Source organism: Erythrolamprus reginae, chromosome 2 (assembly GCF_031021105.1).
Source record: "Erythrolamprus reginae isolate rEryReg1 chromosome 2, rEryReg1.hap1, whole genome shotgun sequence".
NCBI lineage: Eukaryota > Metazoa > Chordata > Lepidosauria > Squamata > Dipsadidae > Erythrolamprus > Erythrolamprus reginae.
Window position 1 is genome coordinate 109,714,470 of NC_091951.1, and position 23,926 is coordinate 109,738,395.

The 23,926-nt window shown below is 44.5% G+C and overlaps 1 protein-coding gene across 2 annotated transcripts in view; it reads left to right on the forward strand.

Annotated features, from left to right (window-relative positions):
* The first annotated feature begins 3,489 nt into the window (after positions 1-3,489).
* Positions 3,490-23,926, forward strand: part of RNF130 (ring finger protein 130) — a 45,119-nt gene continuing 24,682 nt past the window's right edge. The window contains exon 1 of one of the 2 annotated variants that reach the window (XM_070739089.1): positions 3,490-4,940. In XM_070739089.1, coding sequence (XP_070595190.1) covers positions 4,682-4,940 — 259 coding nt within the window. In that variant the 5' untranslated portion in view covers positions 3,490-4,681. The remainder of the gene's footprint in view (positions 4,941-23,926) is intronic. The other variant, XM_070739090.1, reaches the window with a different exon arrangement.

A 23,926-nucleotide genomic window follows, 5' to 3' on the forward strand; every position in this document is an offset into this window, starting at 1 on the left:
AATCCTGCATTGAAGCTATCCAGACTGACAGCTGTCATGACCTCTTCTGTGTTCTGCCGGCATGTTTCAACCGCACGTAATTACAGAGTAATTAGTCCAGGAAGACACACACCACACGATAAAAGGAAAAGCCAAAAGTTTTTATAAACAGAAAAACAGAAACAGCTCTCTTTTTAAAGGTCAAAGGGATTTTCTGGTACACACAATGCACAGGTTAAATGCAATCCAATTGCTCACCCAATAACTGGGTAATTGAGTCCAATTCTAAAGTCCAGAGAGTCCACACACAATCTTGAACAGCACAAAACCACAATCTTGACGAAACAATGAATCAGATAAACTGCCATGAGGCTAAAACACCAGGCTGCACTTTTATCTGTAGCACTAATTACAGCAGCCCCACCCAATCACAGGTGGCCTCATTTTCTCTTGTAATAATCCTTCAGTTGTTGTCTCCTATGCATCACTCTAGGCATGTGTGGTTGTGTCATTAATTCTTGTTCAGAATCCAGGGATGATACAGATGATTGATCTCCTCCTGGGCTGTCTGCTAAACTCCCCTCTTTCCTGTCACTCATGCTTCCTTGGTCAGAGGAGGCTTCGTCGGCAGATTCCATCAGGAGCAAAACAGGCCTGCGGCATGTGGATATTTCCCCCACATCCACCTGCATATTCCTTGGGGCAGGAGCTGGGCCAGAGCTAACCACAACATTCTGGAAGTGAATTCTATAAACCAACGACCCTCTGGGTAAAGAAATATTTCCCTTGATTTGTCCTCACTGTCTTACCTATGAGCTTTAGGGAGTGCCCCCTCGTCCTAGTATTGTGTGATAGAGAAAAGAATTTTTCTCTATCCACCTTTTCTATCCCGTGCATGATTTTATACACTTCGATCAAGTCACCCCTTAAACCCCCGTCTTTCAAGGCTGAAGAGACCAAGGCGTTGCAATCTAGTTTCATAAGGGAGATGCTCCATTCCCTTGATCACATGAATGCCTAGAGTTGAAGCAGTATTTGCTATCATGAGAGCCCTCGCCTCCCCAGTCAGAATAAAAAAACACATACCTAAAAAATTATCTTCTCTACTAACAGTTTGTTGAAATGGTCATTAACCACAAGGGGTAAGTTGTGATGCCTAAAGATCATTCAAAAAATTATTGCTGCTGTCTGCTTGGTTTAAAACTGCATTATGTGAGTTTGATAAAGGATTAATCTAAGGCAAGGAATTACGGGTAGTCCTCGATTTACAACAGTTCATTAAGTGACAGTTCAAAATTACAACAGCACTGAAAAAAGTGACATGACCATTTTTCAGAGTTACAACTTTTGCAGCATCCCCAAAGTCATATGTTCAAAATTCAGATGCTTGTCAAGTGACTCCTATTTACGACGGTTGCAGTGTACCGGAGTTATGAGATCATTTGGGGGGGATTTTCCGATGAGCAAAGTCAATGTCGAAACCTGATTCACTTCACAACCAGTCTGAAACGTGCTTTTTCAAGAGGCCACCATTTTCTCTTGGAAGACGTTTGGCTTCTCACTCAAGAAGCTTCTTCAGTTCTGATTCTTAGATTCCTAGAGCTGAAGAAGGTTCCTGAATGAGAAGTGAAACATCTTCAAAGAAAAAAAAAACATAAAGTCCAGTTGCCTCTTTGGCACAACCCTGACCAGTAGTGGGTTCTTACAATTACGTATAATTGCGCGTAGCTCCGTGTCTCTGGCCTGTGCGCATGCCTCCGAGCGTGAGTTTACTTCTGCGCATGTACAGGAAGCAAGATCTTGCGAGGGGACTCACATGCATGCGAGATTTCATTGATTTTTTTATTTTGCTTCCACACATGTGCAGAAGCAAAAAGTCTATGAAATCTTGCACGCTCGCAAGATTTTGCTTTCTGCACAGGCACAGAAGCAAACTCTCACTCAAGGCACGTACGCACGCCAGAGACCCGGAGCTACATGCAATTATACGTACTGGTAGGAAGAGCCAAGGTGGCGCAGCAGGTAGAGTGCAGTGCTGTGGGCCACTAGAGCTGACTGCTAGATCTGCAGGTCAGCGGTTCAAACCTCATCACCGGCTCAAAGTTGACTCAGCCTTCCATCCTTTTGAGGGGGGTAAAATGAGGACCCAGATTGTGGGGGCAATACTGACCATGATCAGAAGACAGAAAATCTCCATAGACCAGCATTCGCTGGCTGGGGAATTCTGGGAGTTGAAGTCCAAATATCTTCAAGTTGGTAAGGTTGGGAAACACTGCTGTAGACACTTATTAACTTATCAATTACAATGATTCACTTAACAACTGAGGCAAGAAAGGTGGTAAAATGTGGCAAAACTCATTTAAGAAAGGTCTCACTCAACAACATAAATATGTGGTCTCAATTGTGGTCATAATAATAATAATAATAATTATTATTATTATTATTATTATTATTATTATTTAGATTTGTATGCCGCCCCTCTCCGAAGACTCGGGGTGGCTCACAACAATAATTAAAGACAATATAACATTGCAACAAATCTAATATTAAAAGAGAAAGATATATAAAACCCCAACAATTAAAAACCATGCAACACATACATACCAAAACATAAAATATAAACGCCTTGGGGAGGTGTCTCAGTTCCCCCATGCCTGGCGATATAGGTGGGTCTTGAGTACCAGTAATTTGCGAAAGACAAGGAGGGTGGGGCCGTTCTAATCTCTGGAGGGGGAGTTGATTCCAGAAGGCCAGGGCCGGGGCCGCCACAGAGAAGGCTCTTCCCCTGGGGCCCGCCAAACGACATTGTTTGATCAACGGGATCCAGAGAAGGCCTACTCTGTGGGACCTTATTGGCCGCTGGGATTCGTGCGGTAGAAGGCGGTTCCGGAGGTATTCTGGTCCACTGCTATGTAGGGCTTTAAAGGTCATTACCAACACTTTGAATTGTGACCAGAAACTGATTGCCAGCCAGTGCAGGCCACGGAGTGTTGTAGAAACGTGGGCGAATCTGTGAAGCCCCACGGTAGCTCTCCCGGTCACATTCTGCACGATATGAAGTTTCCGAACACTTTTCAAAGGCAGCCCCATGTAGAGAACGTTGCAGTAATCGAACCTCGAGGTGATGAGGGCATGAGCGACTGTGAGCAATGACTCCCTGTCCAAGTAGGGCCGCAACTGGTGCACCAGGCAGTGCACCATAATATCTGCACTTCGGCGGGAGGGGGGTGTTAGCTGTGGGGATGGGAGGAAGGGAGAGACAGAGAGAGGAAGGGAGGGGGAGACAGACGGAGGGGAGGGCAATCCATACTCCCGTACATTCTTGGATTGCATCCTCCATCCCGCCGCAGTCCTCACCAACATCACGGGGACCCCCAAAAGTAACAACCTGTCTACCTCGGCAGGCTGACGCTACCTCACTTTCCACAGGAGCTCGCGCGCACCATCTCCTAGCTCCTCCTCCTGGACCCTGGGGGGGGTGTCTCTCCCTCCACCCCGCCTCTCTCCCCCGAGGTGGTGGGGGGAAGAGGGGGCGTGACTTCAATCCCACTTCCTCGTCGAAGGGGGAGGTGAAGAGTCGGGTTGGTGCAGTGCGCCTGCGCGCCGGCCGCGACAACCCCCCCAACCGAACAACAGTCGGCAGCTGGCGGGTGGCTCGGCCGTAAAAAAGTGCTGTGGAGGAAAGCCGTTCGGTTCACGAGGGGAAAGGAGAGGCCGGCTGCTGCTTTGGTTGGCGGGTGGGTGGGGCCCCGCGCGCGCGCTAATAACCCGCCTGTGGCTTTCGGGACGAACAAAGGGCAGGGTCCGGTGGCGGCGGGCTTGCGGCTTTCATGGAGCTCCCGCTCCTTCCTCTGCTGCGGACGCTCGCCTGCCGTTGGGAAAGGGCTGTGGAGGCTACGTGCGAGGAAGGGCTCCGCCTCGGGACCCAGCCAGAAGCCTGAGGCTGAAAACCGCCGGCTCGCGAAGTCTTCCGAGAGAGCGACGCTCGACGGCCTCCCGCGCGCTGATTTTGCAGCAACCCCTCAGCAGCCTGGAGAAGGCGGCGGCGGCAGCCGCCGCAACGACCACCGGGGTGGGGGGTGGGGAGCTTCGAGCAGAACGGCGTCGCTAAACCCTAACGGCCCCCGTCCTTCCCTCCGTCGTGTTCTTCTGCTTCGCTCTCCCGCCGTCTGTTTTCCCCTTCGCCTTTCCCGGGGAAGGAAAAAAAAGGTCTTTCCGAGGAGCTATTGCGCTTTTTTTTGTCCCGGAGGCTTGAAGGCAGTGCGATTTTGGGGAAGCCCCCAAGAGAGGCAACCGGGCAGGCCGGAGGTGGTGGGGGGAGAAGCTCCTTTGGGCCATCCATAAAGGGAAAGACTGCTTGGCCTCGGCTCCAAACGGCGGGATAACGAATATTTCTCCTCTGAATAAACTGACTCCATAGCCTAACCTAAAGCCGCATCGCTTTAGATTAAAACGGGCTTGTTGGATGTGATTTGTTTCCTTTAAAAAAAAAAAAACCGTAGCAATCCCCCCACCTCGCTCTCCCACCATTTTAAGTATTTTTTTCGACGGGTGGGGGGTGACTGGATGGAGAGAGGTACCAGATTACTTTTTGGCTTCTTCGGATTGTGGAGCGGATTGATGTGACGAGGTGCCCGTTATAAACAGGAGCCGCAAGAAATTTTCACAACAAAATAGCATTTTTATTTTTAAAGAGCTGAAAATGATTCTGAAGTGGATTTTGCCTTACTGGAGCTACTTATCCCCTCTGCCCATTTTGGTCCTGTTTAACAGTTACCCTCTCCGAGCTAGTGCAGATAATTCTAATTTAATGTATTATACGGCTCTCATAAATGTCACTGTGTTGAATCCTGATCGGTCAACATCTGCTTCGATAACACTTGAACGTGCACGCTATGGACAAACTTCTCCCAAAATAGGTGTCAAAGGCCTACTTCTGGCACCTTTGCCAATCAATGGAGGTAGGTCTTTTTTGTAGCTTTTCCTTCTGTGTGCTATGTTACTATGTGCTGCAGTTTGTAGCAGTTGGTTTTGATTAAAAGTATATGCAAAAGTCTCTTTTCACTCCAGAATCCAAGAGTTCAGAATGCATTTTTACATATCCTTATTTAAGAAATCTAATATACCGTAATGAAGCTGAAGTATTATGAAGCTGACTAAGGTAAATTTGAATGACATCTAGGTGTACATTATGTATAAAATTAACAGAAATGTACATATAAAACCACATTTATAGTTAATATGTTGTGGTATTTAATGCTGTAAGCCACCAGAATCGCTATGTGAATTCAGTGGTCATATAAATGTGTTTAATAAATACATGGAGTAGTGTATCATAAGAATAGACCTAGCTCTAGAACCAGAACCAGACTAGAATAAGTTGGAAAGAACCTTGGAAGTCTTCTAGTCCAACCTCCTGCTTAGGCAGGATAGTTGTGTTGGTATTATGAAAGCATGAATCATGAAAAGTATGGTTGAGAGCCAGTTTGGTGTAATGGTTAAGGTGCTGGCCTAGAAATCGGGAGATATTGAGTTCTAGTCACATCTTAGGCGTGAGAGCTGGTTGGGTGACTTTGGACCAGTCAGTCACTGAGTCCAACCTACCCCGCAGTGTTACTGTGGAGAAAATAGGAGGAGGAATGGGTATTAGGTATATTTGCTGCCTTGAGTTACTTATAAAGTAATAAAGGGAGGATAAAAGTCAGTAAATAAATAATGAAAGGTTACAATAGTTTGTTTTCTTGATAATGTTATCAACCAGAGGAATAAGTAATAGCTTCCTATTGCTTCTTAGAAGAACCTTGATTTTTTTTTTCATAGAGAGTATGGAATGAATTTTAGTAAGTATTCAAGGTCATTGAAGAGCATTTTAGGTAAGCTTCTTTTAAAATCAAACAAACAATAGAATCAGATTGGCTGTTGAAAAAAGTTGCTGCTCAGTGTCATGATTTTGAAGAATATGGTATTAAAGTATATGTAGGGATGAGAATAATCAGTTGATCTAAATAAAATGTCACATGTATTTAGAATTTCAAACTCATTGCCATTTTTAAAGGTAAGAAATTGACAGAACCTGTTTGAAAATAATAAAATGGAATAGAATAAAACATGTAAAATAATTATGCTGTTTTCAATAACACAAACTTTGTATAACATTCAACACATCCATTTATTTATTGACTCCTAGAAATAGTAATAATATAATAATTATTATTATTATTATGATTATTATTATTATTATTTATTAGATTTCTATGCCGCCCTCTCCACTTTCAATTATCCTGGAAGTTTATTTAGCTTGCTTGTAAAAATGCTTAAGAATCCTCATACACAAGAAAAAAGTATAGGTTGACATATTATTTAGAAGCTGTTTATTCTTTCTTCTAATATGAGGAAAATGTGAGAGACCAAAGTAAAAATGTGTTGTGGAATCTATGTTTTGAAAATATAAGCATTTGTGTGTATTGGTAATTTTTTTCCTTGAAGGATGTGTGCCACGAAGTTCTACTGTATTGTTTCAGAACTAATTTGAAAAATAAGTTTATATTTACATGTATTTATTTGTACCTGTCTTTATTATTTTTACAAATAACTTAAAATTATGAACATATCCAATATACCTTTGTCCTCCTATTTTCCCCACAACAGTATCCTGTGTGATGAATTGACTGATAGAGAATACCTCACCCAAGGTCATCCAGCTGGTTTTCATGGCTATGGCAAGACTAGATAGAACTCATGGACTTTCCTTTTCTAGCCTGGTGCCACATCCACTAGACTAGTGATGGAGAACCTATGGCACAGGTGCCACAGGTGGCATTCGTAGCCATATCTGCTGGCACGCAAACTGTTGCACTAGCTCAGCTCCAATGTGCATGTGTGTGCCTGCCAGCTGATTTTTGACTTGTGCAAATGCTCTCAGAGGGCATTTTTGGCTTCCGGAGAGCCTTCTGAGGGGAAGCCTTTGGAGCCTGGGGAGGGTAAAATACGAGCCTACTGCGCCCACTAGAAGTTGGGAAACAGGTCGTTTCCAGCCTCTGAGGGGTGGGGGAAGCTGTTTTCACCCTCCCCAGGTGTTGAATTATGGGTGTGAGCACTTGCGCATGCGCGATAGCATGCACACATGCTCTTTTGGCACCTGAGGGAAAAAAGATCCACCAAACTGGCTTACCTTTCCACCCTGGTTTTATTTACACACAAATATAAATACATGCACATTTGATATAGGTTGCAAAATCTTAATTGCCTTGAACTTCAGTTCTCCGTACTGAAGGAGTGGGTCCAGCAGTCACGTGGGTTGCTCCTGTCCAATCCGATGGGACTGAGCCTAGTATTAAAAAAGCCTGCTGGATCCACCCCTTCCCCAGAATTCGCTCAGTCCCCGCATCCAGCGGGTCGCGTGAACGCTCGTTCCTCTCAAAACACCTTCCCTTCGATCCTTTCTCATCTAAAACAGTAAGATTATTTTATTACTAAAGCTTGCCGGCAGTGAAATCTACTCAGCCGTATCGGGCTTCGAGTTTGGGGGAGAAGTGGGCGGCGCAGCCATTTGCGGCTTTTTTTCCCTCCGTGCTGTTGCTGCGGCCGGCCTGGAATTTTATCTTTTTCCTCTTGGCCTGGAGGTCCTGCCGGGCAAGCCATTGTTTATATAAGGATTAAAAGGCTATTTACCTCCTGCGGTGTGGGACTCATTTGTCTCCCGGACTTAGTTCCCTCCGATTGCAAAAAAACCCGAAGGCCCTCGCGCCCAGTAACTTCGCACTTTCGGTTTGCCCTGCTTGGTCATCCATCAGTGCTTCCAGTCCACCGCTTGACCCTGGAGTAGCTGTGAGTTTCCTCAGGTCCATTCTCCATGGAAGTGGCCTCCAACCAGTGTGCCTTGGTTTACTTAAGTTAAGTTTAGTGAGGCCTGCCACGCTGCATTTAGGGACACGAACTCTTGGTTCCGTCCAGATTGCCCCTAAGTCGCAGCCGCTCCTGGGCCTAGGAGCAGGGTCACCTCTCCTCTTGTGAAAGCTATTAAATTCTTCTCCCCCCTATTTTCTTTGGCTCAAGCCTTGTCTTCTGTAATTTGTTCAGACTATGGCTTCTTTTCCCAAGGGAGGCACTACCAAAGGTCCCAGAGAGGTTAGGCCTATTGGTGATGAATCTACTAATATCCCCCAGGCCTCTTCCTCCTCTTCTTCAGGAGCCCATTCCTTGGCCAAGTCCACCAGGGCTGAGAAGAGAAGGGACCTAGCCCTGCAAAAAATACATGATAAATCAGCCAAACGTTTAAAGGTGCAGGCCCAAGTGCATATGAATCCAACCCCCCCGGAGGCCTCTAACCTGCCTCTCTCTGGGGTTCCTGTGCTATCCCTGGATGAGCCAAACCTAAATCCACCCCAACCTAATCTATGGGGCTTAGGTCCAGAGGAGCCAGATATTACTGAAGATTCCTCCCAGCCAGAACCTTCACATGCCTTCAGGGATCCTTCTAACTTTCCGGCTGATATTTCTTCCTTGCCTCCGGAGTTTCAGTCTATCTTGTCTGTTTTGACTAAAACCATTGATGCTAAACTCTCGGCCATCAATGTTCCTTCTCTGTCTCATCTCCCTCCACGCTCCTCCCGTACCGTGAGTTCTTCTCCTTCCTACAGAGCCCCAGTCATGGAGGACTCAGATTCTTCTCAGGAAGAGAATGAGGATGTGGAAGCAGAGGAGGAGGATGACCCCTTTCAGCGTCTGTCGGAAGATGAGGAATCTCAAATTAAGATTTGGCCCCAGCTGCCATCTTTCCATCTCAACTCTTCAAATCTCTCCTTCTCAAAGCAAGAGTATCCACGGGGCTAGCCGGGCAAGAAAAGCAGGCTACTCCTTCCAAAGATCCTCCGGAGGAAAATCTTCCTTACTTCATGGGAGAACAGGAAGACAATGAGGTAATTCCTATGCCCAAATTGTTTAAGGACGCCTTACTCAAACAGTGGGACCATCCAACCTCTGGCTTCACTCCCACTTCCAAGGACAGGAAGCTCTACAAGCTCTCTCCCTCTTATGAGGAGCTCCTAGCCTGTCCCAGGCCAGATGAACCGGTGAAGACTCTCCACTCGGCTGCTGCCATGCCTGGCGAAGCAGAGGAGGTCCTCCGTCCAGAAGACAAGCGTCTTGAGCAAATGCTCAAGAGAGGTTTCTTCGCAGACTCATGGGCCATTAAAAGTGCTGCAGCAGCATCTTTCTTCTCCAGAGCTATGCTCTTGTGGCTTCGTCAGCTCCAACAACATCTACCTCCAGATGATCTACGAGGCCAACAAGATTTCAACAAAATCTTCGCAGCTGCCCAATACGTAGTGGATGCTACTCTCCAATCTTCCAGATTTGCAGCCAGGTCAGTAGCGGCCTCCACAATGGCCAGAAGACTTCTATGGCTCCGCCCTTGGCAGGCGGGAGTAAGGCAGAAGTGGCAGTTAGCCATGGGTCCTCTGAAACGAAATCTCCTCTTCGGAGACCTTCTGGACCCTCTCCTCACAGAGACCACGGACAAGAAAAGGTCTTAGGACCTACCACCAAGAAGGCCCCTAAACCGCAGTCCTTTCGGCGCACAGGTCGTCAACAGGATCAGGGTTTCGCCTTTCAAAGGAATCCAGGTCAGTATTCCCCTCGGTTTCGATCCCAATCTAGAAACACCAGGGGCAGAGGTTCTCGCTACCAGAGAGGATCCCCCTCTACCAGGGCTTCCAAAAAACCCAGATGGTGAGTCTTCCTCTTTTCCCTGGCCTGGTTTTCCACCTCCTGGCACCGTTCTTGTAAGGACCCCTGGGTCATTGATACTGTGGAAAGGGGTCTCCGTTTAGAGTTTATTTCTCCTCCCCCTAAGCGTTTTATTTCTTGTCCCTCTCCCAGCTCCTCTCCATCTCGTATCCAAATGGAGGAAGCTATTTCCCACTTGTTGGCTATTAAAGCTATCCAACCGGTCCCCTCTCTCCAGAGAGGCTTGGGCTTCTACTCCATCCTCTTCATGGTCCCTAAGACCTCTGGAGGCTGGAGAGCCATCTTAGACCTAAATAATTTGAACCAATTCATTAAATATAGGAAATTTAAAATGCATTCCTTATCTTCCATCTTAGCCGCCCTGCATCCTGGGGATTTTATGGTCTCCCTGGACCTTACGGAAGCTTACCTCCATATCCCCATTGCCAAAGGCCATAGAAAATTTTTACGTTTTGCCTTCCAGGGCAAACATTTTCAGTATAGGGCTATGCCATTTGGGCTTTCCTCGGCTCCCAGAGTCTTTACCAAGCTCTTGGGATCCCTGGCGGCACATATCCGGGCCACGCCCATTCATATTTTATGTTATTTAGATGACATTTTAATTCATGGAAATTCTAAAAATGGAGTGGCTGCAGATCTCTCTTCCACCATGTCAGTCCTACAGAACCATGGTTTCTCCATAAATTTCAAAAAGAGCCACCTTAAGCCATCTACTTCCATTCTACATCTGGGAACTATCATTAATTCTGAGATATCCCAGGTTTTCCTCTCTTCTGACAGAAAACACAGCATGTTGGATCTTATTTCTTGTATTCTATCTCAACAATCTGCCTCCATTGTCACCCTATCTTCCCTACTGGGAAAGATGGTGTCGTGTATTGGCATTGTCCCCTGGGCTCGTCTTCACGCCAGGGAACTACAGTGGCTTCTGTTACCATTCCAGAGATCGGGGCACAGCAACTCGACTCGTCGCATCGCCATTCCACCGGCAGTTCGCAGATCCCTCAAGTGGTGGACTTCTCCAGCCCTAGACAAGGGATCTCCCTTCCGGTGCCCAGACCACTTTGTTGTCACCACAGATGCCAGCCTATCGGGCTGGGGAGCCCATGCCCAGGGTCTAATAGCCCAGGGCACGTGGTCACCGGAGGAAGCCTCCAGGCCCATCAATTGGCTAGAATTAAGAGCTGTGTCCCTAGCTCTAAAACAGTTCAAACCTCACATCTCCAACCAGCATGTTCTGATTCTTACCGACAACATAGCCACAAAAAGCCACATTTGCAGACAGGGAGGCACAACATCCAAGGCCCTCATGAGGGAGGCCCTAAAGTTAGGCCTTTGGGCGGAGAAACATCTCCAGTCGCTTCTAGCCGATCACATCTCGGGGAGCCTCAACGTCCAAGCTGACTGGCTCTCGCGAGCGACCATAGATCCAGGAGAGTGGAATCTCCATCAGGCACTGTTCCACCAAATCTGCCTCAGGTTCGGCCATCCAGTGCTGGATCTGTTTGCGACCGAAGCCAATGCCCAGCTCCCTCGCTTCATCTCCAGATTTCCATCCCCGGGAGCAGAGGCAATCAATGCTCTCAGGATCCCTTGGCCTCCAGGTCTTCTGTATGCCTTCCCTCCAATTCCAATTCTCCCAGACATGGTCCACAAGATCATCCTAGAGAGGGCTCGAGTAATCCTGATCGCCCCCCACTGGCCTCGCCGGCCCTGGTTCGCAGACCTCCAACAGCTGTCCGTCCAGGACCCCTGGCGACTCCCCGTTTCGGAGGATATGTTGCGGCAGGGGGCCTCCTTTCATCCAGACCCGGAGTGGTTCCACCTCACCGCCTGGCTTTTATCCGGAGAGACCTAGACCTGCGAGGGTACGACCCGGACACAGTGGAAATCATCCTGAAGTCTAGAAGAGGGTCTACCAACCGGATATACGACCATACCTGGTCCAAATTCCATCAGTGGTGCTCGCAGGAGGGCTTATCTCCCCTGTGTCTTCCCATTCACAGGATAATCTCCTTCCTCATGAAAGGTTTCCACCAAGGCCTCTCTACCAGCACCATCCGTCGCCACCTGGCAGCTATCTCTTCTGCCTTGGCGGGGCCTCACAGGTACCTCTCCACTCCCTTCCGGAAATCCAAGAATTTCTCAGAGGAGTGGCCAACCTCAGGCCTTCTAAGGTCCACAGATATCCTTCCTGGGACTTGCCACGGGTTCTCCATTCCCTTACTCAGGCACCCTATGAACCCCTGAAATCTGCGTCCCTCAGGTACCTATCCTTTAAGGTAGCATTCCTGGTGGCGATTACATCCGCCCGACGCATATCTGAGTTGGCAGCTCTCTCTATCAGACAGGACCTCTATCAGTTCCATCAGGACAAGGTGGTTCTGCGACTGGACCCCACCTTTCTACCCAAGGTCAGTTCCATGTTTCACAGATCCCAGGATATTGTCTTACCTTCTTTCTGTCTCCAACGGGAGCATCCCCTGGCAATTAGATGGCACACTCTGGATCTCACTAGAGCGCAAAAAATTTATATTCAACGCACAGGACCCATTCGGAGGTCTGAGGCACTCTTCGTGGCCTATCATCCCAGATCCATGAGATCCAAAGTGTCCTCATCAGTAATAGGCCGTTGGATCAGAGGGACCATCTCTAAGGCCTATGAGACAGCCTCCCTCTCCATTCCAAAGAATATTACAGCGCACTCCACCAGAAGTGCTGCCACATCTGCCGCTTGGGCGACTCAAGCCCCGTTGGAAGAAGTCTGCAAAGCAGCCACTTGGGCCTCGCCAAATTCCTTCATAAGGCACTACAAAATCGATTCTTACGCCTCAGCGGACGCTGCCTTCGGCAGAAGGGTACTCCAATCCGTTATCTCTCATGATAGCAATCTAATCCCACCCTAGGGACCTATCTATTGGGTATGTCCCACGTGACTGCTGGACCCACTCCTTCAGTACGGAGAATAGGCGTTGATTGCTTACCTGAACGCCTCTTCTCGTACGGTGAGTGGGTACAGCAGTCACTTCCCTCCCTTTTATGTGGTCTTCTATTCCTACCTTTCTTCTAACACATGAGAGTTGAACATTATTGAGCCTTCACATCTGAGCCTAGTCTACGGATTCGCGAATTCTGGGGAAGGGGCGGATCCAGCAGGCTTTTTTAATACTAGGCTCAGTCCCATCGGATTGGACAGGAGCAACCCACGTGACTGCTGTACCCACTCAACGTACGAGAAGAGGCGTTCAGGTAAGCAATCAACGCCTATTTCATTTCCTATTCTTTTGAGCCTTCTGGATATTTTTTCATTATTAGGGTTATTTTTAATTGGCTGGAAATACACATTTGGGACACTTTTGAATTCAAAGATATTCAAAGTATTTTAAAATACCATATCATGTGAATCAATTATTGTTTCCCTAACCCCCGGGACCGCGGCGATCCGTCCCGGGGTGTCCAGGAGACCCCCTGTCCTGGGCCGACCCCTCCGGTGTCGGCACAACGTGAATCCGCGTCCTGCAAGGTGGAAAGGAGGGATGCGGTGCCGGAGCTCAGCCTCCGCTCCTCCGGCGTGATCGGGCTCCACCCGGTTTTTTTTAATTGGCTGGAAATACAGTGATCCCCCGTTTATTGCGTCCCCAACCATTGCGAACAGGGTACTTCGCTATTTTTCAACCCGGAAGTCAAAAATACCATCTACGCATGCGTGCCGGGCACGCATGCGTAGATGGCAGCGGCTTCCCTGGGTCTTCCCCCTCTTGCTGGCGTCAGCGAGGAGTTTCCCCACCGCCCACGCAAACTCCTCGCTGCCGCCCGCCCTTCGCCCGCCCACGCCGTTCATTCTCGCCGCTTTTGAGCTGAGTCCGGGAGCGAATTCGCTCCCGGACTCAGCTCAAAATTCGAGCTGAGTCCGGTCAGCTCGAAAGCGCCGAGACAAGCCGTTCCTTGCCGCTTGGTATCGGCGGTTTTGAGCTGAGTCCGGAAGCGAATTCGCTTCCGGACTCAGCTCAAAACCGCCGATAGCAAGCGGCAAGGAACGGCTTGTCTCGGCGCTTTCGAGCTGAGTCCGGTCAGCTCGAAAGCGCCGAGACAAGCCGTTCCTTGCCGCTTGGTATCGGCGGTTTTGAGCTGAGTCCGGAAGCGAATTCGCTTCCGGACTCAGCTCAAAAGCGCCGAGAGCCAGCGCCCCCCGGACCCCCAACCCGGGTTTGGGGGGCTGCTAGGAAGCCCTCCATGCCGGCGGCAAACAGCCGCCCCGCCCCCAATCTTCGGCTCCTCGCTAGCGCTGTGGGAGTAAAAACGCCATCTGCACATGCGCAGATGGTGTTTTTACTTCCGCAGCGCTACTTTGCGAAAACCCGCTCGTTGCGGGGGGTCCTGGAACGGAACCCTCGCAACGAGCGGGGGTCTACTGTACACATTTGGGACACTTTTGAATTCAAAGATATTCAAAGTATTTTAAAATACCATATCATGTAAATCAATTATTGTTTCATAAAACAGCTGTACACAATAATGACTTTTCTGTTAATTGCAAACATTAAAAGTAAACTTTTCATGTGTTTAAACTATAAAATGGTTATAGAATATTTTTAAGTCCTGAGTCCTGGCATAGAAGTCAAATTAAATAAGTAAACAATTAAATAATAAGTACTAAAGCGTGGTGCAAAGAAATGCTTTGGATATTCTTACAATTTATTTGCCATGATTTTTAGAAGATTTCTGTGATACAGTAAATCTAGACCATTTGGAATTTGATAATCACCAGAGGCATCAAATTGGGAGGAGAGGAGAGGGAAGAGACAATTTTCAGTTATTTGAATTGTGACAAAATCAGTAGTCTCTCTCCAATCCAGTATAACAGGAAAGAGAATTGGAATTATGCTTCAGTACAGTCTCTTCTGAAATAGGTCATGATGGAAAAGTCTTTACACACTCTTGTGACACTCACTGCACATAAGCAAACATCCTCTTGTAGAAAGCAGCCAGCTTCTTTTTTGTGCTGAGGTCTGAGACCCTAGAAATATAAAGGGTGTAGAGCAGGAGTGGGCAATTAATTTTGCCATGGGGCCGCATGAAAAATTGGGATGGTTTTAGAGGGCCAGACTAATATAATTAACTCAGTTCTACCCAATACTGTAAAGACCCAGACCCTGGCCTGACCTAAACACCCAAGAACCACTCTACAGACCCCTAATTGTTTGTTTTACGGCAACAGGGTGCACCACAGTCACTGCGCTGGAGTGTTTGCGTGGTTTCTGTGCTCGGCCGCTCTCGGTAGGAGGTCGGGGTCCGCTCCAGTGCAAGGATGAAAGAGCTCACTGCGTCTGCCGGGACTCCTCCGGTTCCTGCTTTCCTCATGATTCATCAGGAAAGCAGGAACTGGAGGAGTCCCGGCAGATGTGAGCTGTTTCATCCTCGCACTGGAGCGGACCCTGACCTCCGTGGACCGGTCACAGATAACGTGCGGGCCGGTCACAGACAGTGGGCGGGCCGGGTGCGGCCTGCAGGCCGCCCCTTGCCCAGGTCTAGTGTAGAAGCTAAATTATTGAGAGGATGTGTAGCCCAGTGGTTCCCAACCTTTTTTTGGCCATGCCCCACCTAGGATCTTTAAAATCCTGATGCCCTCCTCCCTGTGACATATAATTCTTCAAGTCTTATCTATGCATATATTAAAAACTGTTGCTAAAATCTAGACTCTAGATACCATATATTTTGGAATTGCCTTCATTAAAAATCAAATTGCCCCATGTTGGGAATCACTGGTCTAGCCTATCAAAGAAATATTTGGGGAAGGGGGATGATAACTTTTCCAGTAGTAGAGGGGCTGCCTCAGAGAACTGAGAATTGACCTGTATTTCAAAGCACCAGAGAGCAGGACAAGAAGAAAATGGCTGGACATTTGTTAAAGAGAGATCCAATTTTGAAGTAAGAAATTTTATGACAATGAGAACTATTAATCAGCTTGTCTCCCAGAATTGTGTGTACTCCATCACTGAAGGTTTAAAAAACAGAATGGACAACCATTTGACTGGGAGGGTATAAGCCTAAGGTCTTTTGCCTTGAGCAGGGAATTGGATTAGAATTCCAGCCCTATGGTTCTATGTTCTGTGTGCTAAAATCTTTCAACCTCCCAAAAAGAGTTGTGTGGGCCAGGCATGGGAAGGCTGCAGAGTGAGGGGGAACAAATGGATTGTTTTGCTGCTGATATATTTTCTACTATAGAATGGATAACTTTCTTAATTGTTTAACATCATAATATACCATTAAGTGACTTGGGATTTTGGCAGGATAATGCACTAATAGGGCCTGTGAATAAGTGAGAATTTGTTCTAGGGCAGTAAACTGTAATTTGAAACTGGCTTGTTAGCTTCAATGTGATAAATTAATGTTTTGTTTGTGGGTTCCTCAATTATTTCTGCTTTGTTTTTGTTCTTTGTCCAAACCTCTGACAAAGAACATACAGGCTTAAAGTGAATGGTTTAAAAATGGCAAATGCAATTTAATATAAGTACATGTCAAATGATTCACATTGGCACAGAAAATTTAGAGGTTCCATATATATTAATGGGAATTGTGCTGGAAATATCTGATCAGTCTGACTGATCAGGACTGATCATAAAGTCACAATGGGAAATTGGGTCAAAATGTCAATTCAGTATATAGTTGGTATTTCAAAAAGATAAGTCTCATGCTTTGAATCAATGGGTAGGGAAGTAAACATAAAGCTACCAATATAGTCCTTATATAAATCTCTGATGAGTCATGTTAAGTCATACATGATAAGACAAATATTACTTTTTGGTCTCTCTCAATATTAGAATTTAAGTCATATATTTAAATGTAGGAACAAACAAATCTTAAATTCTTCACAAAGGTAAATGTTTGATTGCATTGTCAATTAATTGAGGATTTAAAAGGGAACAGGATTATTTCAGAGTTTTAGAGTGATGGTGGCCAGGAGTCTTGGCAGCTTCCTTTTTCTGAGTCACAATAACATAACTACCAACTGCTAAGGAGTGAAGTGAAAAAGACTTCCACCTTTCTTTATATAAGAACTTACTAAATGAAATTTAGTTGGTCACTGTTATCTAGAATGCCACATAAATCATTGAAACGATCCAGCCGATTTCTCATCTTAAAAGCAGAAGCGACCATAAAGCGGTGGAGAATCAATCATAAAATTAAGAAGACAACATATACATGTGGCTCATTATTAGTAATAACTCTTGTTTAGTAAACAAATAGTTAAAGCAAGCCATAGCTCAGCATGATGTATAATCTAATAAAGAATGTTCTTATGATTGCTGTTTTCCTATTGAAGAAAATGTAATCGGAGTATGCTGTTCTACCCAAACAGACTACTGTTTTGATCTGGGATGGGGGGAAATGCATAAGGTATATTTTAGTACTTTAAAAATTAGTAATAACCTAATTCCATTGATAATTGTACAATATTTAGGAAATTTTTCAGCTTGGGGGGAATTGGGACAGTAAGTACTTTCATATCAGAGTCTGTTGTTCAAGATTGTTTTAACTTATGTATACTGTATATTTAGCAGACCATGTTATAATACGGTTTTTTTAATCACACACCTCAAAACATATTTAGAAAAGTTATATCTTCGATGTAAGCATAAATCTTTATGTAAGTTGTGCTGGAAAGAATTGAATGTATATTGAGATTAAGCAAAGAGTATGGTAGTATTTTTTTTAACAAAAATGCTTCTTTCTTTAATATGGTCTTCTCAACAATTTTCCTCTTTATATGTTCTACAATTTATCTTCAATGTTTTAATTTACAGTTTTTCAATATTTTCACTGTTATGATATAGATGTCAATGATAGCAATGCCATATTCCTAAATAGAATCCTTGATATTCATGTAGATTATTTGTAACAGACAGTCTGCAAACTACCTTTTTAAAAAAAGTTGTACTTTAAATCTGAATCCTCTTGGCCTCTAGGAGGAATAAATATAAGTCAGACATAGTTGTAATCAGCTTTGTGTGTATCCAGTCTTAAAAACACTCTAAACAGTGTTTCTCAAATAGTGGGATGGGCAACCCCTCGGGGGGGCATGGAGCAATGCCAGGGGGGCATGTGGCCCCAGGGAACATGCTTTTTTTTGCCGCAGGGAGTAGGCATTTTTTGCACCAAACAATAGCACACAGCACAGAACAGGAGATATGAAGTGCATATAACAAACCTTAAGAGACACCATGAAAAAATATTTAACAGGGATGAAAAGAAAGGAGAGAGACGGAGATAATGAGACAAATGTAAATCTCTAAGATGAGGAAATGTGACGAAATGTATGTAGCGGTTGGCTTCACTGTGACTATGGTGGAAGACAAGGAAAGACCAGTATGTTTACTGTGTCTAAAAATGTTGGCAACGGACAGATGAAGCCAAATAAATTAAAGCAACACTTAAACACATTACCCCCCCCCCCCCAATCATGCTGATAAGCTGTTTGAGTTTTTTCAGTGGAAATGTGCTGAATATTGCAAACAATCGTCATGGCTGAGAATTGGGGGAGGGGAGAAATGTTTATTTCTTCCGGGGGGGGGGGGCCTAACAGAAAATAATTGAGAGATACTGCTCTAAAGTAATGTTATATATACAGTATATATGTCTATGTATCAGTAGTTGTATCCCACAGGTTGGGTACAGATACAGTATTTATTACAAAATAAAGAACATAGTGAACTACATTAGGGAAATTGATAGCACTGCATAGGACACATCTTTCCACCTTATATAGAGGGGAAACTCGAAAAATTAGAATATCGTGCAAAACTTTATTTATTTCAGTAATGTAACTTAAAAGGTGAAACTTAATATATGAGAGGTATTCATAACAAGCGAGACAAGGTAGTTCAAGCTGTGATTTGTCATAATTGTGATGATTATGGAGTACATCTCATGAAAACTCCAAATTCCCCATCTCTGAAAATTAGAATATTACATGCGATCAATTAAAAAAGGATTGTACATAGAACAATATCAGACTTCTGAAAAGTATAAGCATGCATATGTACTTAGTACAGTAATACCTCATGATACGAACTTAATTGGTGCAAGGAGGAGGTTCGTAAGACGAAAGGTTCGTAAGACGAAACATTGTTTCCCATAGGAAACAATGTAAAGTCAATCCGTGCAACCAAAAAACCCCCCGCAAAAAAACGGCTTTCAGCGACTGCTGGGAAGCCGCGCGGCTGTTTTAAAAGGTGACAGCCGGCCTGGGGGGCTTCCCAGCACCCCCCCGAACCCCGAACTTGGGTTCGGGGGGGTGCTGGGAAGCCCCCCAGGCCGGCTGCGACCTTTTAAAACAGCCGCGCGGCTTCCCAGCTGTCTCCTGAAGCCGAATGCCAAAGCCGAACTTCCGCGTTCGGCTTCGGGAGACAGCTGGGAAGCCGAGCGGCTGTTTTAAAAGGTCGCAGCCGGCCTGGGGGGCTTCCCAGCAACCTCCCGAACCGAACCCGGGGTTCAGAAAAATTTTGCCTCTTCTTACGAACTTTGTTCGAGTTACGAACCGGCGTTCGGGAGGCTTCTGGGAAGCCCCGCCGTCTGGCTGTCACCTTTTAAAACAGCCGCGCGGCTTCCCAGCAGTCTCCGAATGCCGGTTCGTAACTCGAAAAAAGTTCGTAAGAAGAGGCAAAATTTTTCTGAACCCCGGGTTCGTATCATGAGTTGTTCGTAAGACGAGGGGTTCGTATCTTGAGGTACCACTGTACTTCATTTGGGTCCCTTTTGCAGCAATTACTGCCTCAATGCAATGTGGCATGGAAGCTATTAGCCTGTGGCACTGCTGAAGTGTTATGGAAAACCAGGATGCTTCAGTAGCAGCCTCTAGCTCTTCTGCATTGTTCAGTGTCATGTCTCTCATCTTTCTCTTGGCAATTCCCCATAGATTCTCTATGGGGTTCAGGTCAGGCGAGTTTGTTGGCCAATCAAGGACTGTAATCCCACAGTCATTGAAGCAGATTTTGGTGCTTTGGCCAGTGTGAGGAGGTAATGTCTTGCTGGAAACTGTAAGTCACCATCCCCATAAAGCTCTATGTGGATGGAAGCATGGAGCACTCCAAAATCTCCCAGTAGATGGCTCTGTTGACCCCGGATTTAATGAAGCACAGTGGACGAATACCCGCAGATGACATGGCTCCTCAAATCAACACAGACTGTGGAAACGTTACACTGGACCTCAAGCATCTTGCAGTGTGAGCCTCTCCAGTCTTCCTCTGTACTCTAGGTCCTTGGTTTCCAAATGAGATGCAAAAGTTTCTACAGTCTGTGTTGATTTGGGGAGCCATGCCATCTGTTGGTATTCGTCCACTGCTTCATTAAGTCCAAGGTCAACGCAGCTGTCTACCAGGAGATTTTGGAGCACTCCATGCTTTCATCTGCCTATGAGCTTTATGGCGATGGTGACTTAAATTTTCCAACAGGACTTGTCACCTGCCCACACTGCCCAAAGCAACCAAACCTACTCATGGTGATATAAAGACAACTGAAGTAATTAGTATCATTTCTGATTTGCTTATGAATTGAGGCTGCCTTTGGAACCTAAAAACTATCTGTCTTAATTCTTTCCATTTGTACATTATTAAAATAAGGGAAAGTAGATCTGAAAGAGAAAAATGCTACTAATTTTAAGGGGTTTTTTTCTGAATTGTTTCTTTTAATTTTTTTAAAGGATTTAAAATAATTATTTTGCTCATAACAGTTCTAATTTTGAATTCATATACTGTATTAAAATCTTTATTTTTGCAATTCATTAACAGTCTTAATGTCATTTTCATTCATGGATAACTGATGGGCTGCCTAAGGCAGTTGCGGGAGGTTCAATATAAGTCACATGTGTGAGTGTCTCTCTATTTGTAGGAAGAATTTGCAGTGCCAGAGCGAGCCTCCTAGGGTCTCCCCGACACTTCTTAACTGAGATGCCATCTACTTAATGATTGCCATCAGAATTACCGGGATTATGGTCATTGAAGAAAGAAGTCATATGACATCTTTCTCACTTAATGATTGTTTGCTCAATGACTCAGATTCCAGTCCCAATTGTAATCTTAAATTGTGGACTACCTATTGATTGGAAAAGTGCTCAGTCCAACAGTTTTGTAGTCCTAGTCCCTTAGTCCTTCCTGGCATTTGAGCAGGCTTCACCCATCAGACTGCAGGGGAGAGTCTTTATGACATTGAAGAACTCTTTGATGACATGTATGCTTGTTATATTGTTCCAGTTGCCTAGCTTTTTTTTTGCCACTACTCATCCTGTATTTCTCATAGTTCTGCCTTTAATGTGAATAGTACTTCAAACTTACCTCTCTTTGAGACTAATAATGGATCAAATTTTTGTTCTTAGTCTGGAGAGCTACTGAAATGGTGGTTTTCATCAAATCAGTCTTGATGCATCTCTTTTTCAGTCTAAGAACAGTTGTTGTAGTCTGTGTGATGACATCTTTAAACAGCAACCACTTTTCAGAACAGGCTCCTACAAGAGGTAATAATAATTATAATATAATTTATTAGATTTGTATGCTGCCCCTCTCTGTAGACTCCGTAGACTAAATTGCTGGAGGGTCTTTCATTGAGCATATCTTGAAAACATTGGACCTATTCTTGCTATTTGCCGGTGTTGAATGGTGTTCTTACAATTTTTGGTTGCATATGGCATAAAGGGGTTATGTGCAGGTTGAGGATTTACTGGATCTGTCCTGCATTCAGTGCTTCACATGGCTCAAGTGAGGTGTCTTTAGTGTTAATGCTGATGTATTATCATGTAAATGCCAGTGGATGGAACTCCGATGCATCCAGTTAAGTTTGTATTTGTTTGCAAATGTGAATATTGTGTATGTGATGCACAGGTTCGGCAGGCTCAGCATACATGCTTAGAAACAGCAGGCTATTACTTTTTAGTTTCCCTACTCCATGCCTCCCAAGGACTGTATCTCAGTTATGACTGTTTGTTTGTACCCTGGCATTGAAGTCACCCAGAATGATGACAGTTGCAGAATTGTCATAGCTATTGAGTTTTGAATAATCTGGTCTGGATTCATGGTTCATAGAAACCTTCCTTATTTTTGTTTGCTCTTGTGAGAGTTGGTTTATAGACAGTGACAAAGTTGATGAAGTAATTGCTGAAAGGAAAGCAGAAGTTCATAATGCATCCATTTATTCAAGTGGGTGGAATGGAGATCTTTAGCAGAGCAGTTTTGATTGCAAAATCTACTCCAGGAGTCCTGTTGTCTGATTATGGTTTCCCTTTCTAAAGGGGCATATAGTCCCTTGCTGTTTCCTATTATGATATCCTACATTGTCTGCATTTCTGGCATGATGTTCTTAATAATTTATTTATTTATTTATTTTATTTTGTCCAATACACAATGAGGGTTTTAGTGGGTATACAGTATATCTATATACACATAGTAAAATACATGATGAAGGTTATAGAGGAGATACTCATAGTAAAATATATCTAAGAAATAATAGAAAGAATAGAAGAAGAGATATAGGAATAGAAGAAAGGTATAGGAGATATAGGAGAGCAATAGGACAGGGGACGGAAGGCACTCTAGTGCACTTGTACTCGCCCCTTATAATCAGCTCTAAATTCATAATTTAAAAGGTTCTTAATAAAATATCACATTTTCCTTGTTTTCCCCCCAACTTTCATAGCTATACATATCCCCGGAAAGTTCATTTTTAAAAAATTCTGATATTTGTTTTCATGAAATGTCTTCATCACTGCAAGAGATAGTAGGTGCAGCTTCAAGGAAAGATATAACATAGGTAGTCCATATTTGTTTGGTGACCATTCCAACTTACAACAGTACTGAAAAAAAGTGACTTATGACCAGTCTTTCACTTACGACTCTCCAGCATTTACTGCTCAGGTGGACTGTGGGAGTAAAGCTCAGATCTTCAGAATCTGTGCTGTTTCTGCACCCTGCCAAAATTGTTCCCCTCCACTCAGCAGGCAGGTCTTTCAATTAGCCCTCAGAGATAAGAGGGAATCCTCTTGATAGACAGCAGCAACCTTTCCTCCTGGCTTCTCCACTGATTTTCTGAGGAGGAATAATAATAATTATTATTGTTGTTGTTATTATTATTATTATTATTATTATTTATTAGATTTGTATGCCGCCCTTCTCCGAGGAAGCTGGCAGAGATTGTACAATCATGGGGCACTTTGTAATAGGTTGCAATGTGTAAGTGAGAACTGGTTACCAAGCACCCACACTGCAATCATGTAACTACAGTGGGGGATTATGCAACATTTCATGACAGCCAGAAAGACCTTATGGTCCAGAGAGCACCCTTTCCCGGTCCATCATAATTTTGGATGTTTGTTAAAATGGCTGTCATAAATCAAGGATTAGATATAGAAAGATGGTAGAAGATTGATCTTTCCAAAAGCTAAGGGTCTTACCTAGAGGCATAGCTGTGCAAAAAGACTTAGGAAGTTAATAAGCTGAGTGATGGAATCAGCATCTGCTGGGAAAACAAAAAAAGTATATATTGAGCTTTTCTGTAAAATGATATAAATGACATCAGATTACATCTTTTTAAATAGGTGATTTGTAGAAGTTTGAAATTACTCTTAAATTGCTTTTCATTATGTCATGGAAACTTTCCAATTTGGATATCCAGAATCTCTAGCTTAGGAAAAGTATACATTACAAATGGATTCTGAATAACTGATCATAGATGACAGATGGTAATGGAAAACTATTGATAATTAAACTTGCTGACATAGTTGTCTGTGTCCCTTAAAATGCTGATTGATAAATCAGGCACTTTAGGTGTATTCCTTATTTCCAGTAACTATTGGAATGTGCTTTGGATACCCTAGTGATTTCTTAAATAATTTTTATGGGACTGTACAGGTTAATACTCAACTTACAACCATTTGTTTTAGTGAGCATGTGAAGTTGCAACAGCCCTGAAAAAAGGGACTTGTGAATGGTTTTCACATTTAACAACTGTTGCAACATACCCATGGTCACGTGATCAAAATTTATGTGCTTAGCAACTGGCCTGTATTTGACAGTTGTACTATTCCCAGGGTCATGTACCATATTTTTTGGAGTATAAGACATACTCCCCCGCCCCCTAAAAGAGACTGGAAATTTGGGTATATCTTATACCTGTAGTTTGATGTTGGGGTAATTTTAAAGTACAATGATACCTC